Below are 16,949 nucleotides of genomic sequence, written 5' to 3'. Positions count from 1 at the left end.
GAGTTCATTAGCTGTTGCAGATTTTCCAGGTTCAGGAAACCTCCTCAGGAAACAATCCATATACAAAAGAACCTCCTCAGGAAAGCTCCTCCGTTAGCATGTTCATAGCCTGGGGAATTCCTACAGGATAATGACTCAGCCCTACTCCACCTTCCGGAGTAGAAGAAGAGGAGATTGGATTTCTACCCCACCCTTCACTACCCAAGGGAACCTCAGAGCGGCTCACAAAATCCTTTCCCTTCCCCTCCCCACAACAGACACCCTGTGAGGCAGGTGGGGCTGAGAGAGCTCTTGACAGAAACTGCTCTTTTTCAAGAACAGCTCTTATCAGAACTACGGCTTGCCCAAGGTCATCCAGCCAGGTGCAAGCGGAGGAGTGGGGAATCAAACCCAGTTCTCCCAGATTAGAGTCCGCGCACTTAACCACGACGCCAAACTGGCTCTCTATGCAGGGAGTGGATATAAATTACCTGCCTACCATTTTTCTTCTCACCTTGACACACAGAGTACTCCGTCTTTCTGTGTTATATCTCTGAGGATGCCAGTCACAGCTGCTGGCGAAACGTCAGGTCCTACAATGCCAAGACCACGGCCGCACAGCCCGGAAAATCTGCAACAGCTAATTTCTCTTCTCTGAGGAAATCTTCCTGGCTGGGGCAGTTACCCCATAAACACCCGCGCTTTCTCTCCCTTCCCTCCATTTTAACGGTACCGTTTGGGCGGGACTTTCAGCTTCGGGGACCCACGACGGCTTCAGGACCCGAGAGCGAGGAAAGGCAAGGACTCAAAAAGTCTGACAGGATCCCAGAATTCTTTGCAGCCATTCCCAGGAAACACCTCACCGATCAATCGTCCCCCCCCTTAAAGTGAGGTAACGGCAAGAGCTAGAGACCGTTCACCGTGGTCCTACATAGCACCAGTTAGTTCATACAGAGTAGATAACGCTCCCCCCCGCCCCCCCGCTCCCCAATTTTGCCACACGCGCCCCCTACAATTCGTCCCGCATCTTGTCTCCTTTGGGCCTCACTAGCCGGCCGATGAAGAGGATGGAATTGGTCTTATTGTCCTTGATGAGGAAGACGAAGGGATGGTCGGCGTAGAAGAGCTTGGGGTTCTTCATCTCTTCCCGCGCGTAGATGTCGCCCTCGTAGGGGTTCCCCTCCGTGTCCCACTCCAGGGCCGCCGCGTGGAAGACGTTGGCGAGGTAGAGGTCCTTCTTGCCCGAAATCTTGGACAGGTCGGCTTTGGTCTTGTCGACGGCTTCAGTTAAGCCAAGTTCGGCCAAGTGTTTCTGGAAGCGACAAAATGGGCACGGTGGGGTTATCAGGATAGCAGATTTTCCTTCAGAGTTTGGTTATATGAAAAGTTATAGCTAGTATGTAGTATTGATGAAATATGCAGGGGTCATTTCCTGCGGGAGCGCACAGGAGTGGAGCTCCGGCAGTAAGGCGCTCAGGGGGCGGGCACATGCAACAAGCCCCGCCCCCTGCTCCCAGCAGCCCTCAGTCGGGCCATGAGGAGCAAGAAGCAGCCAGGTAAGTTGCAGAGCGCCCCCCCCCCCGGCTCACCTTCAGGTACAAGCTCTCCCTCATCTTTGAGGGCAGATCTGCGCATTCCCTCTCCCCCAATAGCTAGCAATCCAAAACAGTCAAGTGGAGCCTGAGCGGTGGGTGTTGCCTTCTGACACACTTCCGGTGATGTCAGGGGGTGTGGCATATGCAAATACGTTATGCTGATGAGTTATGCTAATGAGCTCCTGCACCCCTGGAAATATGTAATACAGAAAATGTACAAATGATGGAACTATTGTAGAAAATATCTTTAGCATCTTAATGAACATGAGGTCGGGGGAAAGGATTTCTTCGTTTAATGTGTTTTCTAAGTGTAATAATCTTTGATAAATATAATCTGTTCTAGAATCCCTATATAACACCTTTCTCTCCTTCTCTACCCTTTTTACATTACTAAGTTGTTTTTAAAATAAAAATATATATTAATTTAAAAAGCAATGCGTGGGGAACCCCTTGCAAGGATCCATGGACTGGAAGGCCATTATAAGAAGGGAATTACCATGCAAGCGAACTCTCGAGTTTGCAGACTACAAGCTAGGGAACTCCCCCCCCCCCCCCACCCCCTTTCGCTGCCTTTTCCCTTGTGTTTCTTTCCAGTTTACCCCGTAAGCCGGGGGTGTCAAACATGCGGCCCAGGGGCCAAATCAGGCCCGCAGTGGAACCGGCTGTCTTCTGCTTCTTCTTCCAGTTCTGCTGCTGCTGCGTCATCGTAGGTTTGCAGCTTACAGGTACACACCTGAACAGCATACTCAAGATTGCAACAGCACAGACATTCTGATGCAATAATGCAGAGCAAGAGGTGTCAGTTGTCAAGACACTGTTAAATAAACAAAATATTGCAAGAGTGCGAATGTTTTAAGCGTGTTTATTTTAAGTAAAAAAAACCCAACCTTTGTGTCTGTGTCCTTTATAAAGTTTATATCCCTGCTGCCTGGCATTACGTTTTATGACACACGTGGCCCGGCCCAACAAGGTCTCATTTATGTCAGACCCGGCCCTCATAACAAATGAGCTCCACACCCCTGCCGTAAGCACTCTGTGATGCTACAAGTTCAGCCAATGGTATATAAGAGCTTCAGATACATTCCATGACATCATCATAACCACGTAAGCACTGGTTCAGCGGGAAAGCCAAACTTCACGTACCTACTCTACCCACAGGTCTTTAGCCTTATTTCAGTGTCTGGGGCCGAGAATACACTTAACAAAGACCACTTGAGTGACGTTCAACTGGATATGAAATGGGGGTGACCACGGGCCTGCCTTGGAGGGAAGACCCAATGGCTGTGTGGGAAATCAAGCAGTGGGGGGGGGGGAATCACCCTGGGAGTTTCCGGAATGTTCCGAAATGAAGGAGAAGGAGAGTTGGTTTTATACCCCGCCCTTCACTACCCAAAGGAGTCTCCAAGCGGCTCATAATCTCCTTCCCTTCCTCTCCCCACAACAGACACCCTGTGAGATAAAAGAAGAAGAAGAGAGAGATTGGATTGATACCCCGCCCTTCATTACCCAAAGGAGTCTCAGAGTGGCTTCCAAACTCCTTTCCCTTCTCCTCCCCACAACAGACACCCTGTGAGGTAAAAGAAGAAGAGAGAGATTGGATTGATACCCCGCCCTTCATTACCCAAAGGAGCCTCAGAGTGGCTTCCAAACTCCTTTCCCTTCTCCTTCCCACCACAGACACCCTGTGAGGTAAAAGAAGAAGGAGAAGAGATTGGATTGATACCCCGCCCTTCACTACCCAAAGAAGTCTCCGAGCGGCTCACAATCTCCTTCCCTTCCTCTCCCCACCACAGACACCCTGGGAGGTAGGTGGGGCTGAGAGAGCTCTGAGAGCACTCCTCCTGAGAGAACAGCTCTGAGAGAACTTGTGACTGACCCAAGGTCACCCAGCTGGCTTCCTGTGGAGGAGTGCGAAATCAAACTTGGCTCTCCAGTAAGGATACGAACAGTAAGGATACTTACGTGGAGGTCGTGGCTGACTTCCAAGCTGACCTTTGGCAAGGAGATGGCCACGGACCTCGCCTTCAGTTTGCCCATCCAGGTCTTCAGATGCTCCCGGGTCAGCAGCTTCTCCACTCGCTCCAGGGGCTCCACGTGGTTTGGAAGGATGAAGATCATGCTGGACAGCTTGTGGGCCAGAGGCATTTCCACGATCTGGAGGTTCTCTGCCTCGTCGTTGTAGTACGGGTACAAGCCTTCGAAATAAACCCATTCGCCATTTATACGTTTTTTAAACATTTATATCCCACCATCCTGCCCAAATAGAGCCCCCCCATCCCTAAATACAGGATCCCATCCGTAAACCTAGGCTAGATTACTGCAGTGCACCATACCATGGGGCCTCCCTTGAAGACTGCCTAGAAGTGGCAACTGGTACAGAATGCGGTGGATAGAATGTTGACCAGACCGAATTTGCTTCCAGGCCCAATTCGCGGTGCTGGTATTGACCTTTGAAATCCTACACCATGTGGGGCCAGCATACCTTAAGGCCCGCCTCCCCCACAAATCAATGGGCCTCCTTTTTAGGTCCCACTCACCTGTGCGATGCATCATGGGAATGCCCACTGTGAAGGAACGGGTGACCATAAAGCCTCGGTTGTCCACCATCTTGTGATGGAACCTCTCGTCCCAGTGAGCTGCAGGCCAGAGTGGAAGAAGAAGGGGAGATCAGTTCATAGGAGAAAGGTTGTTTTGACGCACGTAATTCTAACTGTGCAAATTCCACCCCACCAATGCTCCCTTCTAAGCTATGGAGTCCTGTGAGCAAAAATTCTACTTTGTGAGCTGCTGGCATTAAAGCTGTGAGCGAGCCATTTGGCTACGGCATAAATTAGTTTGCGGTGGTGACATCCTTCCTGAGCGAAGGCAAAAACCTGTGAGCTGGAGGCTAAAAAACTGTGGGCTAACTCACACAAACTCAGCTTAGAGGGAACACTGGATGGACGCCCTCCCACGCTGTTGCCCCCCAAGCCCCAGATGTATGGAAAGCCCCCTCACTGGCAATGCTCCCTCTAAGCTGTGGAGTCTTGTGAGCTAAAATTCTACTTTGTGAGCCACCAGCATTAAATTTGTCAGTGAGCGATTTGGCTACTGCGTAAATTACTGTGCTCTGGACACATCCTTCCCGAGCTGAGACAAAAATGTGTGAGCCGGAGGCTAAAAAACTGTGAGCTAGCTCACACGAACTCAGCTTAGAGGGAACACAGGTGCCCACTAATGCTCCCTCTAAGCTGTGGAATCTTGAGAGCAAAAGTTCTACTTTGTGAGCCACCGGCATTAAAGTTGTGAGTGAGCAATTTGGCTACTGCGTAAATTACTGTGCTCTGGACACATCCTTCCTGAGCCAAGACAAAAACGTGTGAGCCGGAGGCTAAGAAACTGAGCTGGCTCAGCTGAGAGGGAGCACTGCTCACTGGTTGCCGGGGAGGGGGGGGAACCCGGCAACCCCAAATCCCACTTACGTTTGAAGAACATGGCGTTGACAATCAGGGCCCCGTCGGTCTTGTCCACGTCCTTGGTGACCTCGGGCAGCTTGCCGTCGGTGGTCTGCGCCGCCCACTCGTTGATGGACTTGACGGCGCTCCGCTTGTCCCGGAAGTTGATCTTGGAGTGGTCGTAGTTGTAGTGCTTCTTGCTGCTCTGGACGAAGTCGTCGGCGAAGGAGATGGAGCTGGGCCCGTAGAGGCGGCTGCCCATCTTCCACGTGACGTTGCGGGCTGTGGAGTTGCTGACGTCGCTCAGGAGCTCCGACAGGCCGCTGTGGACGTAGTCGTCGTTCAGCTTCTCGGCGCTCAGCAGGGCCTTGGCCTGGGAGGCCGTGGTGGCCTTGCCCCCCAGGGACACCAGCCCGAGGGAAGAGGCCACCACCACCGGGGACAGGAGGATGTTGTCCACGTTTTTGTCCTTGGCCATCGCGTGGTAGAGGCTGAAGGCCAGGTTGGCGCTCCGGTCAGCCAGGGCTGCCGCTTTGTCGCTCAGCTTCTTCTTCTCGGAGGGTACGGCGCTGGCGGCGGCGCCGAGTGCGAGAAGCGCGATCACCCACATGGTTTCTGTCGGATTCGGGGATGGCCGGAGCCTGCAAGGAGACAGATCAGGTGGTCAGCTTGATCGGACAACTCTTGTCTTTGTTGTGCTTCAATCAAAGCCGCCTTTATTTGTGACGATTAGAGATCAGCACGGATTGACGAAGAGTCATTGACGCATCGACATACAGTAAAATTTTAGAGCCACGGAAGAGGCTGATTTCAATAGTGCAGACGTCAGAAAAAGGCCTCATTATGGCTGATTCAGATAAGACAAGGAAGTACATTACTGTGACAAAGGACGCTAAATATAATGGAAAGAACACAACAATTATTTATACCAAACATGTGAATCGTATTTTTTAGTGTAACCAATCAAATAATGTGCAATTTTGACTTGGTAAAACCTTGCAAAGTAGAGTTTTATAGAAATTCCAAACATCTATTACACTCAAGACAATAATAGGGACAAGCAAATTCATGAAGCATTCCATATTTTTGAATATCTGTATTATATTATACTCTTGTGTGTAACAAATTTTTTTTGGAAATTCTATAGAATTGTACTTTGTAAGGTCTATTATTAAGTCAAAATTGCACACAGTTCGATTGGTATCACTAAAAAAATGACATGTTCTAGTATAACTTCTGAATCTATTATTTTCATTATCTTTAGCATCCTTTTTCACAGTAATTTGCTTCCTTGCTATCTGCATCTATATCACTGATTCAAATAAAAGGCAGACGGGGGGGGGGGGGGTCTGTGGCTCAGTGGCAGAGCCCCTGCTTGGCATGCACAAGGTCCCAGGTTCAATCCCCGGCATCTCCAGTTAAAAGGATCGGTCAACTGGTGACATGAAAGACGTCAGCGGCTCAGTGGCAGAGCCTCTGCTTCTCATGCACAAGGTCCCAGGTTCAATCCCCGGCATAGGATCGGGTCAATAGGTGACATGAAAGACCTCAGTGGCTCAGTGGTAGAACATCTGCTTGGCGTGCAGAAGGTCCCAGGTTCAATCCCCGGCATAGGATCGGGTCAATAGGTGACATGAAAGACGTCAGCGGCTCAGTGGCAGAGCCCCTGCTTGGCATGCACAAGGTGCCAGGTTCAATCCCCGGCATAGGATCGGGTCAATAGGTGACATGAAAGACGTCAGCGGCTCAGTGGCAGAGCCCCTGCTTGGCATGCACAAGGTGCCAGGTTCAATCCCCAGCATCTCCAGTTAAAAGGAGCAGGTGATGGGAAAGACCTCTGCCTGAGACCCTGGAGTGTGGCTGCCAGTCTGAGTAGACAATACTGACTTTGATGGACTAAGGATCTGATTCAGTAGAAAGCAGCTTCATGTTTGCTATGTGTTGCGTGGGCACAGAGAACTGGAAGACAATTCCTTGTGGCTAACCTGATGGAAGAACGCCAGCATGGCTTAACAGGGGCTCGACTTAAATGCAACAGTGGGATAGTGAAAGAAGCCCTCACCCCCATGCACCTTGGCGCTTGTGTGGCGTCTCACCGAAACCAGGCCACCATCTGTGCCAAGTGGCTATATGGCCCAGGAGGACACCATAGGAGTGCAAAGCCCAAAAGACAAACACATTTAGAGCAGGTCTATGGATTGAAGCTGAGATTTTCAGCAAGCGACACAAGTGTTCCTCCACTGAGCCACGGCCGTCACCCTGATTATATGATTCTTCAGTTCTGAATGATTGCAACAACAAATTAAAGGTAAAGGTAAAGGTTCCCTTGCTCGAAAGCCAGTCGAGTCCGACTCTAGGGTTGCGGTGCTCATCTCCGTTTCCAAGCCGAAGAGCCAGCGCTGTCCGAAGACGTTTCCGTGGTCATGTGGCCGGCATGACTAAACACCGAGGCGCACGGAACGCTGTTGCCTTCCCACCGAAGTGGTACCTATTTATCTACTTGCAATTTCTTGCTTTCGAACTGCTCGGTTGGCAGGAGCTGGAACTAGAGACGGGAGCTCACTCCGTCATGCGGCACACTCGGGTCTCGAACTGCTGAACTACCGACCTTCCACAACCTGCAGTTCAGCAGTCTAAAACGGCCTTCCAGCAAGTCAGGCTGCAGTTTGTGGCATGACCACAAGAGGGAGCAATTGGTTTCCCCAGAAAGCTGTGAATTTAACCCAGTTTTTTCCCAAACTTTTCAGCAAGGCTTTCCTCCTCCCCTTGTGAATTAAAAGTGGACACGTCTCTGACTCTTACACTGGAACAGACAGCATGTAGAAACGTTAATCCCCTCTCAAGGGGGTCACACTTCTGGTCTCTCTACATGCATCACCGTGTTGGATCCTACCAGCAGCACGTTTGCAAGTGAAAAGGGAGATGAACTTTTGGAGGACAAAAAAGAATACGGAGGGGACAAAAAGCCATACAGGGCAGGGCTTCAGGTGAAGAATTGGGCAAGAACATCCCTCCTACCTCGCGCCCCAGTGGGGAAAGCGGGCAAGATCCAGCCCGCTGTTCTGAACTGACTCACGCAGAGACATAAAAGGCAACCTCTGCAGCAGAGACAACCCAACCGCATCCAGCATCTGAACTTCCCGCCCCTGTGGAGGCTGAATGGGAAGCGGGTCGAATCAGAGCAGTCAGAGTTGCAACGGGCAACCTCCTTCACGGACAAGGGTGCTCTGGTCTCGTGGGGACCTTTGGCTGGTTAACTAACTTGCCCAGACAGAGGGAACATTGGGTCACCATTATAAACGCACATTCATTCCGCAGGAAACTGACCCTTGGCTAAAGTCGTGCTTAAGAAGAAGAGGAGAAGAGACTGGATTTATTCCCCGCCCTTCACTTCCCAAGGGAGTCTCAGAGCAGCTTACAAACTCCTTTCCCTTCCCCCTCCCCACAACAGACACCCTGTGGGGCTGAGAGAAGAGGAGGAGGAGGTTGGATTTATACCCCGCCCTTCACTACCCAAGGGAGTCTCAGAGCGGCTTACAAACTCCTTTCCCTTCCCTTCCCCACAACAGACACCCTGTGAGCAATGTTCCCTCTAAGCTGTGGACTCTTGTGAGCAAAAATTCTACTTTGTGAGCTACTGGCATTAAAGTTGTGAGCAAGAGATTTGGCTGCTGGATAAACTAGTTTGCTCTGGAGCCATCCCTTCCTGAGCCAAGACAAAAATGTGTGAGCCAGAGGCTCAAAAACTGTGAGCTAGCTCACACTAACTCAGCTTAGAGGAAACACTGCCTGTGAGGTAGGTGGGGCTGAGAGAGCTCTGACAGGAACTGCTCTTTTTCAAGGACAGCTGTTATCAGAACTATGGCTTGCCCAAGGTCATCCAGCAGGTGCAAGTGGAGGAGTGGGGAATCAAACCCGGTTCTCCCAGATTAGAGTCCGCGCTCCTAACCACTACACCAAACTTCTGGGCTGGGTCCCAAATCTGGGGATCGGGGCCATCTATTCTTATTTCACACAAGCCATGAGTGAATTTCAAAAACGGATTTTGGGTCCAGGCCCCTATGAACCTTGGCCGTATCTAGACCTCAGCTTAAACACAGCTGAAAATCCTTGGCCTCCTCAGGTTTTGACTGCACATTTCTTTCTGGTCGGCTGCACACTCCTTGGTCCCTTGCACACCCCCGTCACCTTCAGAAGCAGAACAGAAATGGGACAGTACGGCCCGCTGAGCATCTTTTCTTTCCCCCAGCTCATCACACCGGGAAGGAAAGTGTTAAAGGACCCTCTGGGCGGAGCCAATTCGGCTGTTTTCTTAGGGGCCTTAAGTGCAAAAACTGCAGCAGCGTTGACCTCAGGCAAAGCGATTAATTCACCCTAATTAAAAGGCCTGCTGGCTGCATTCCCCAGCTTCTCAAAATGCCTTGCTCCTCTATGATGCCAACTGGGCGCCAGCCAAGATCTCAAGCACCGGTGCTTTGGGGCACCACGCCAAGGGCGGAGGCTGGGGAGTGGTTCCCTGCAAAAAGCGGAAAGCAGCGGAGAGCAAAGCCAAGCAGGGAGAGAAAGAGGCCACAGAGGATGGGCGGACATTCCCCAGACAAAGCAAAGGCAGCCACGCCGGTGGCAGCAGCAGCAAGACAAGCCTGCAATTATGCCCAGGAAATGACATGGCCCCAACTTTGGGGTTTATTTATTCCTTCAAGTTAAAGCCGATACTTAAAAGTCTTGTGGAGGAGGGTGGAGGACAGGGTGGGTCGTTTGGAAAAACTGGCAGACTTATTTTAAACTTGGGAACGGATCTTCAAGAAAGACACTTTCTGTAAAAAAAGAAGACCCCCCCCCCCCGCTTTATTCCGCAAGTAACTTGCAGGTGTAAGATCGGAATCCAGAGCCGGCAGAACGGAAAACTGCACAGGTAATCAAACTGCAGCTGGAAAAGTTTGAGGCAAAAGAAAGCCAGGTGTGTCAGCTCCAGTGTGCCCTCTAAGCTGAGTTAGTGTGAGTTAGCTCGCCGTTTTTCAGCCTCCGGCTCACACTTTTTTTTTGTCTTCGCTCAGGAAGTATGGCTCCAGAGCAAAACTACTTTATGCAGTAGCCAAATCGCTCGCTCACGACTTTAATGCCAGTAAGCTCACAAAGTAGAATTTTCGCTCACGAGACTCCACAGCTTAGAGGGAGCATTGGTCAGCTCTAGGGGAAATCAGGAGATTTCCCATCACAGCTGGACAGGTGTGGAGAGGGAATTATCTATATTTTGACCCCACCAGTCTCAGCCTCGCTCTGGGACTGTTTCTGGACTCCGTTTCCATCTGCGCGGTGGAATATAATGCAACACCCCAACGCTTTGGAATTCCAGGCCGCCTGCCCTCTCTTTGTAACAGCTCCCCTCCCCTATGTGGGTTTAGTATCGAAATCCAACTAGAGAGAACTGGGTTCAAATCCTCACTCGATCATGGAAGCTTATGGGATGACCCTGGGGCAGCCGACCTCGCAGGGTCGGTGTGACGGTCAACCAACCTTACTATGCCACTATTTGGAGGAAGCATAGGGTAAAAAGGTAGTTGAAAGACGGCTACGTTTGCCAATGGAGGGAACTGTTTCACGCTTCTGGCCAAAATGGGCTTTGGGGCTCACGGATGCAGTTGACCTATTGAGGTTTCTGGCACCACAAGGCTGCTGCGTGGAACCTCCATGTAGAGAGGAAATGTACCTCTGAATGCCAGAACTGGGTGGGGAAGGCAGGCCCATAGCTACGGTGCAGTTTTGGGGGCTCTGCCCCCTTTCCTGAAGGCACAGCCCCACAAGAATCTCTCCATTAAATGCTTTTTGCAATCATCTGCTTAAAGGCGTGCACTCCTTTAAGCAGAGTGGGGTGCTGTAGTTGACTAATTCCCACACTGAGAAAGGGAGTTGGAGTAGGTGACCTCTAGGTTCCCTTCTCACTCTGTGTCAAGAAACTGGTCTCCTTTAAGAGAGTTTTTCTGCCCAAGTGTTGGCTTTCTTGACTGTAGAAGTCATCACTCCCACCTGCCGGCTTGTGATCAGAATGGTTGCTTAGGCTGGCAGAAGGGATTAACTTGCAGCAGCTGAGAACTGTTATCTAAGGTGGTTGACAGCTTGCAATTTAGAGCTCTCTCCTGGCAACAGCTGTCTATTGGCTAAATGGCTTTTCTTTCTGCACTGAGAACGTCAGCCCCACCAGGAAAAAGTTTGCCCCACAAGCCACAAAATCCTGGCTATGGGGGAGTCCATTTTATAGGGGCTGCAGAGGCATTTAGCCATTACAGTTGAGAAGTGGGTGCTGAGCCAGGCAGACAAGACGACTTTCAAACATGCTAAATAATGCAGTTTCAATCCACTTCAGCGAGCGTTTGCAAGTGGATCTTGCCATTTCACACAGCAAAATCCAGTTCCAAAGTGCATTGAAAGTGGAAGCACTGGGGTCTCATCCAGCAAATCTGTGGCTCACTTCTTGGAATGGTCGGGGGGGGGGAAGCTGCTGAGTACAAAGGAACCTCCTTCTGAAATTACAAGGACTAAACCGACCCTTCCGTGTCGGGCTTGGGGGAAGGGCGGACGACAGGGCAAAAAATATTCTAATCAATAACAGAAACTACTATAAAACCAAAAATTAATAACAATGCATCAAATCTGGGTCTAGCGATCTGCTGCCGACACGTCAGGGCCCTGTCTCAAAGACGTCGGCCGGGAAGGATGAACGGACGTCCGATCCAAATGCAGGATCGGGTCACGCTAACTCGTTTTAAAAGCAGCCCTGGAAGGTTCCCGGGCAGTTATTCAGGCTCTATCCCTGATCCATCTTGGTGCGCGTGACGTGGCAAAGTCTGTAAGGGTTCCCCCCCCCCAATTATTATTTTGTTTTAAATCAAGATACCTTGAAACTTTGTCTTAGTGTGGTCAACGTTCCCCTTGTTCATTCTGAAAGAAAACAAGATACGTCAGGTAGTTCCTTCGAGAAGGACAGAGGCTTTTTTCCAGAACAGAACAAGAGGAATTCGAAGAACTGGAACCATGCAGGAAAGGAAGCTGGGGCCTGTCTTAGTGGGAGATCGGGGGTGGGTGGGAGGGGGGGCTCACTTTTATTTTTTTAGTGGAGGGAGAAACGAAGGACTAACAGGGGGACCGCTGGAACCTTTCCAACCTTGAGCAGAAACGGGATCAAGTTCTCTGCAAGCCGAGCCCTGCCTTTTCACACGGCCCCACTGCAAACGTGGCATTAGCCACGCCACAAGATGTGGGCGGGTCATCCCAGAGAGTGGGTGTGGGCAGAAGACCCCTCCCAACACTGTCAGCCCGGGAGAAGAAATTCTCAGTTTTTGTTAGAAAAATCCTCATTCTTTCAAAAGTCACTCTGATGGGGCTTTTGAGTCCAAAAAAAATCTTGATTCAGGCCTGCCCAAAGGGAACAATAATGACAGGATTGGTAGATTTATTCCACCTTCTAGCACCGATTCTGAAATACTGGCACCATTGAAGCCATGCAATCGTTCATGCCCATGCATTTCACTACTGCCGTGCAAATTCCCTCTGCCCATTTTGCCTCCATGCCCCTCTTGAGGCAGGCATAATTCCTGCATTATGGAGGTCAGGTCCATCAGTGGCTACTAGCTATGGTGACTGAGGGGACTCTCCACGTTCAGAGGCACTAAATCTATGAGTCCCAGAGCCAGGAGGCAACATCAGGAGAAGGCCAGTGTGAGGCAGGAGGCTGGACTAGATGGACCCTCACTGGTCTGACCCAGCAGGGCTCTTCTGAGGTTCTTATCAGGGGAAGGCCTCGGCCTCTCTGCCCTGTTGCTGGCCCTCCAGAGGAACTGGTTGGCCCCTGTGTGAGACGGGATGCTGGACTAGATGGACCCTCCCTGGTCTGATCCAGCAGGGCTCTTCTGAGGTTCTTATCAGGGGAAGGCCTCGGCCTCTCTGCCCTGTTGTTGGCCCTCCAGAGGAACTGGCTGGCCCCTGTGTGAGTCAGGATGCTGGACTAGATGGACTCTCACTGGTCTGATCCAGCAGGGCTCTTCTGAGGTTCTTATCAGGGGAAGGCCTCGGCCTCTATTCCCTGTTGCTGGCCCTCCAGAGGAACTGGCTGGCCCCTGTGTGAGACAGGAGGCTGGACTGGATGGACCCCCACTGGTCTGATCCAGCAGGGCTCTTCTTGGATTCATATCAGGGGAAGGCCTCGGCCTCTCTGCTCTGTTGTTGGCCCTCCAGAGGAACTGGTTGGCCCCTGTGTGAGACGGGAGGCTGGACTAGATGGACCCTCACTGGTCTGATCCAGCAGGGCTCTCCTGAGGTTCTTATCAGGGGAAGGCCTCGGCCTCTAAGCCCAGTTGTTGGTCCTCCAGGGGAACTTGTTGGCCACTGTGAGAGACAGGATGCTGGAATAGATGGACCTTCACAGGTCTGATATAGCTGAGCTCTTCTTCTGTTCTTAACTATGTGGGCAGTAATCGTTTCCCCCAAATGAGTCAGTGGGCTAGGAAAATGCACCCAACTCCCCCTCTTCCTACAGTTCCATTTCAGACATAATAAATCCAGTTTCAAAATTGCTAAAGCTCTGCAATACCGTTTAGCAGTAGTTTAAATTCCTTCCATTGCAAATACACCCCCAGTCCACACAAGAAGGACCCAGTGCCGAGAAATGCTTGTGACAAGTAGCTTTTTGTGCCAATAAGAGCGGGCTCAGCACAGATGTAATCTGCATTATTATTATTTTTATTTAAAACATTTTTATCTTTATGAGCTTTTTGTTAATGGAATCAAATTCAACGCTCCGCGGAAGTACCGGTCATTTTTACTTCCTGCAGGACCTCAGTGGCCAGAAATGTCAATCGCAACGTTTGTGTTTTTCATGCATTTCAGGTTATTCTAGTAGACATACAAACATACACACACACACACACACACACACACACCAATACCAGCAGGAGAGATGGGAATAGATGCAGGGAGCAGCAAAAAATATTTACGTCCCGTTTTAGATTTTTCTTTTATTTTCTCTTTTGTTTCTACTTCATCCTGAGAGCTAGAGACTTGCTTTCTCACTTCAGTGCCAAATCTCAAAGGATGCTGGCTCGCATCTCAGGCTTCCCATTTTGGTCTCGGAACGGACACGTGGCATTTCTCTTAAGACCACCCAGCTCCGATCCTCAACCGCAACTTCTTTGTTAACCCAGAAACCGAGGCCTAGGGAGCGGCAAGTGGATTTTTAGACCAGAGATGCAGGAGAAAATAAACTCTTGGCCTCCGAGCGCCACCCATCTGGGTTTGGGATGATGCCTTTGAAAACTGATCTTCTGGACGAGGGATCCCTCGGTTCCCAGGGTAAAAAGGGAGGCTGGGTTTGCCACGGAAACAGACGGCAGGGGCTAATCCAAAGTACAGATATCGTCTCAAATGGGACTCTCTCAGTGGATCTGTGAAACCCGGGCCGGATTGCGGATCTGTGAAACCAACGCTCCCTCTAAGCTGTGGAGTCTTGTGAGGAAAAAACTCTACTTTGTGAGCTCCTGGCATTAAAACTGTGAGCGAGCAGTTTGGCTGCTGCATCAATCAGTTTGCTCTGGAGCCCTCCTTCCTCAGCTAAGGCGAGAATCTGTGAGCTGGAGGCTAAAAAACTGTGAGCTAGCTCACGCTAACTCAGCTTAGAGGGAACGCTGAAATTTGCAACCCCAGAACTTTCACCCCCTCCAGATCCCTGACCCGAATTTCGTTTATACAGATTATAAACTCTGGGTCTTGTGTGCAAGATTCTCACGGGCGTCCCCCTCAGCTATAGCGCCTGAGCATAAACTGATATTCCCATTCTCCTGCAAAAAAACCCCCCACCCCTTGAATTGCTATAGGGGGAAAGGCTGACAGCCAGCTTCCTCTAAGCCCGTTGCACCCAAAGTTTCCATGCCAGAAGCCGCCCGCAGGGAACCGAGCCCAGCTGAATCTTCCTGGCTCAGCGTTTCCTAACCTTCTTTCCCAAGGCCCAAGAATAGCTCCGGGGAGGCCCCGACCAGGCAGAGGGGGGGAAGCGGTTGCTCCTGGGGGCCTCATCCTCCCTGAGATCCCGAGGGTCCATCTGGGCATCTGCTCTCCAGACAATGCCAAAGCCCAGAGACCCGGGAGGGGGGCTTGCCAAGACGCGTCCTGTAGGGCGCACGGAGAGGCTCCCCAAAGCGGAACTGGGGGGCGCCCCCCTTGCCGCTGTTTCCTCCCCAATAAAGAAAGATTCAGGTAGGTGGCCGGGTTTGGGCCGAAGCAGGAGAACCAAGTTCGAGTCCAGCGGCACCTTGAAGAACAACAGAGTTTGATTCTGGGTATAGATAGGGGCTCTGGGGCAAGGGATGCTCTGTCTTTTTGGTGCTTGGGGGGGTCAACAGTGGGAGGGCTTCTAATGTCCTGGCCCCACTGCTGGACCTCCTGATGGCACCTGGTGTTTTTGGCCACTGTGTGACAGAGTGTTGGACTGGATTCGACTTGGCTTTCGAGCAAGGGAACCTTTACCTTTATAGATAGGGACTCTGGGGCAAGTGATGCTCTGTCTTCTTGGTGCTTGGGGGTGTGTGTGTCAACAGTGGGAGGGCTTCTAATGTCCTGGCCCCACTGGTGGACCTCCTGATGGCACCTGGTATTTTTGGCCACTGTGTGACACAGAGTGTTGGACTGGATGGGCCTTTGGCCTGATCCAACATTGGCGTCTCTTATGTTCTTATCAGCTTTCGGGCGCAGGTTATCCGAAGGAGTGTGCATCATGCGCACAAAAGGTCATACCCAGAATAAAACTGGTGTTGCTCTTAAAGGCGCCACCGGACTCGGAACTCTTCTCGTCCTCCATAGGGTGCACGCAGCCCTCCATCTCCCCTTTCAAAGGATGCTGGGGGGGGGGGAATAAGCGTTCCTCTCCAAATAAGGAGACGCCGCGAGTCGCGCTGCCCTGCAATGCGCTTTCGCACCGATTTGGGGGACCACTCCGGTTGCTCTCTGCCCCCTCCCGCAACTAGCAGGCTGCGGTCACGCACACTAAATAATCCACTTTCTGTGCACTTTCCAACTGGATTTTTACGGAGTCAACTGGCAAGATCCAGTTGGAAAGTGCACCGAAACTGGATTGAAAGTGGATTCTTTCATGTGTGCGACCGCAGCCGCGTAGACGTTTAGCCTTCAAAGCCCCACCACCACCCCCAGCCTGTTGCATAACCAAAGGGGGAATCCCGGCCTTTGCCAAAAGAGAAGACCTTCGGCAGCGCAAAGCAAAGAGCCGCCCGTTTTCGCGCCGGATTAACCAATCCGGATTAACGATCTAATCCGATTTGGCTGCTCCAACCCCCCGGCCGCCGCCGCCGCGAGCTCCCTGATGATCAGCTCTCCGGTCCAACGGATCTGCCTAGATCTGCGCCCTCCTCCCCGGACGCTTCCAAGGAGACCCGCGGGAAAGGCCTCGGGGCCCGGAGCCGAAGAGGGTCTCCTCGTGTGCAATGCGTTGCCCGGCCCTTACCTCGAAAAAGTGCGAGGGAGCAGCCTGGCCGGGGCGCGCGGCTTGGAGAGGTTGTTGGCGGCGGGGAAAGGGGTTTTTTTTTTGTCCTGCCGGAGCGTCCCGCCTGCAGCTGCTGGCCCTTCCTCTGCGAAGCCGCGGCCCGCCGGAGGGGGCTATATAAAGCGGCCGGAGAAACTTCTGGAAAGTTGGGAGGGGAGGAAAAGTTCTCCGGAGGCGCCGGGCCCCACCAGAGGCCCTCCTCCTCCGCCCTCTCCCGCTCCCCCCCCCCTTTCCCGGGCCCAACTCCTCCTTCACCCGCGCAGGGTCCTGCAGCCGGTCGGATTCTTCCTACACGTCCAATGCCGTCTGCGGGTTGCAGGCGGACGCTGAGCGATGCGTTTTTCACACACGCTGGAACAAAAGAACCTGAGAGAAGTCAATGTTGGATCAGGCCAA

At 51.7% G+C, this 16,949-nt stretch overlaps 1 protein-coding gene across 2 annotated transcripts; it reads right to left on the bottom strand.

The window, feature by feature from the left end:
- Positions 1-561: 561 nt before the first annotated feature.
- Positions 562-16,761, bottom strand: SERPINH1 (serpin peptidase inhibitor, clade H (heat shock protein 47), member 1, (collagen binding protein 1)). Of its 2 annotated transcripts, XM_015428359.1 has the most exons (6): positions 16,515-16,761; positions 11,904-11,947; positions 5,036-5,649; positions 4,112-4,210; positions 3,537-3,769; positions 562-1,291 (listed from the first exon to the last, which is right to left on the bottom strand). In XM_015428359.1, exons 3-6 carry the CDS (start codon positions 5,616-5,618, stop codon positions 989-991), a joined length of 1,218 nt encoding a protein of 405 aa, XP_015283845.1. In that variant the 5' UTR covers positions 5,619-5,649; positions 11,904-11,947; positions 16,515-16,761; the 3' UTR covers positions 562-988. The 2 variants fall into 2 exon arrangements, with proteins under 2 accessions (XP_015283845.1, XP_015283846.1); XM_015428360.1 differs by lacking the exon at positions 11,904-11,947.
- Between the last annotated feature and the right edge of the window lie 188 nt (positions 16,762-16,949).

The sequence above is a fragment of the Gekko japonicus genome, unplaced genomic scaffold, assembly GCF_001447785.1.
Source record: "Gekko japonicus isolate JY-2015 unplaced genomic scaffold, Gekko_japonicus_V1.1 scaffold5056, whole genome shotgun sequence".
Classification (NCBI taxonomy): domain Eukaryota; kingdom Metazoa; phylum Chordata; class Lepidosauria; order Squamata; family Gekkonidae; genus Gekko; species Gekko japonicus.
This window is presented reverse-complemented; position numbering and strand designations above follow the sequence as displayed.

Coding starts and splice junctions, on each gene's coding strand:
- SERPINH1 (XM_015428359.1), bottom strand. CDS start 5,618: ATGTGGGTGATCGCGCTTCTCGCACTCGGCGCCGCCGCCAGCGCCGTA. Junction 4,211..5,035: donor CAACGCCATGTTCTTCAAAC/GTAAGTGGGATT, acceptor TCTGGCCTGCAG/CTCACTGGGACGAGAGGTTC. Junction 1,292..3,536: donor AAGTCAGCCACGACCTCCAC/GTAAGTATCCTT, acceptor TGTCGCTTCCAG/AAACACTTGGCCGAACTTGG.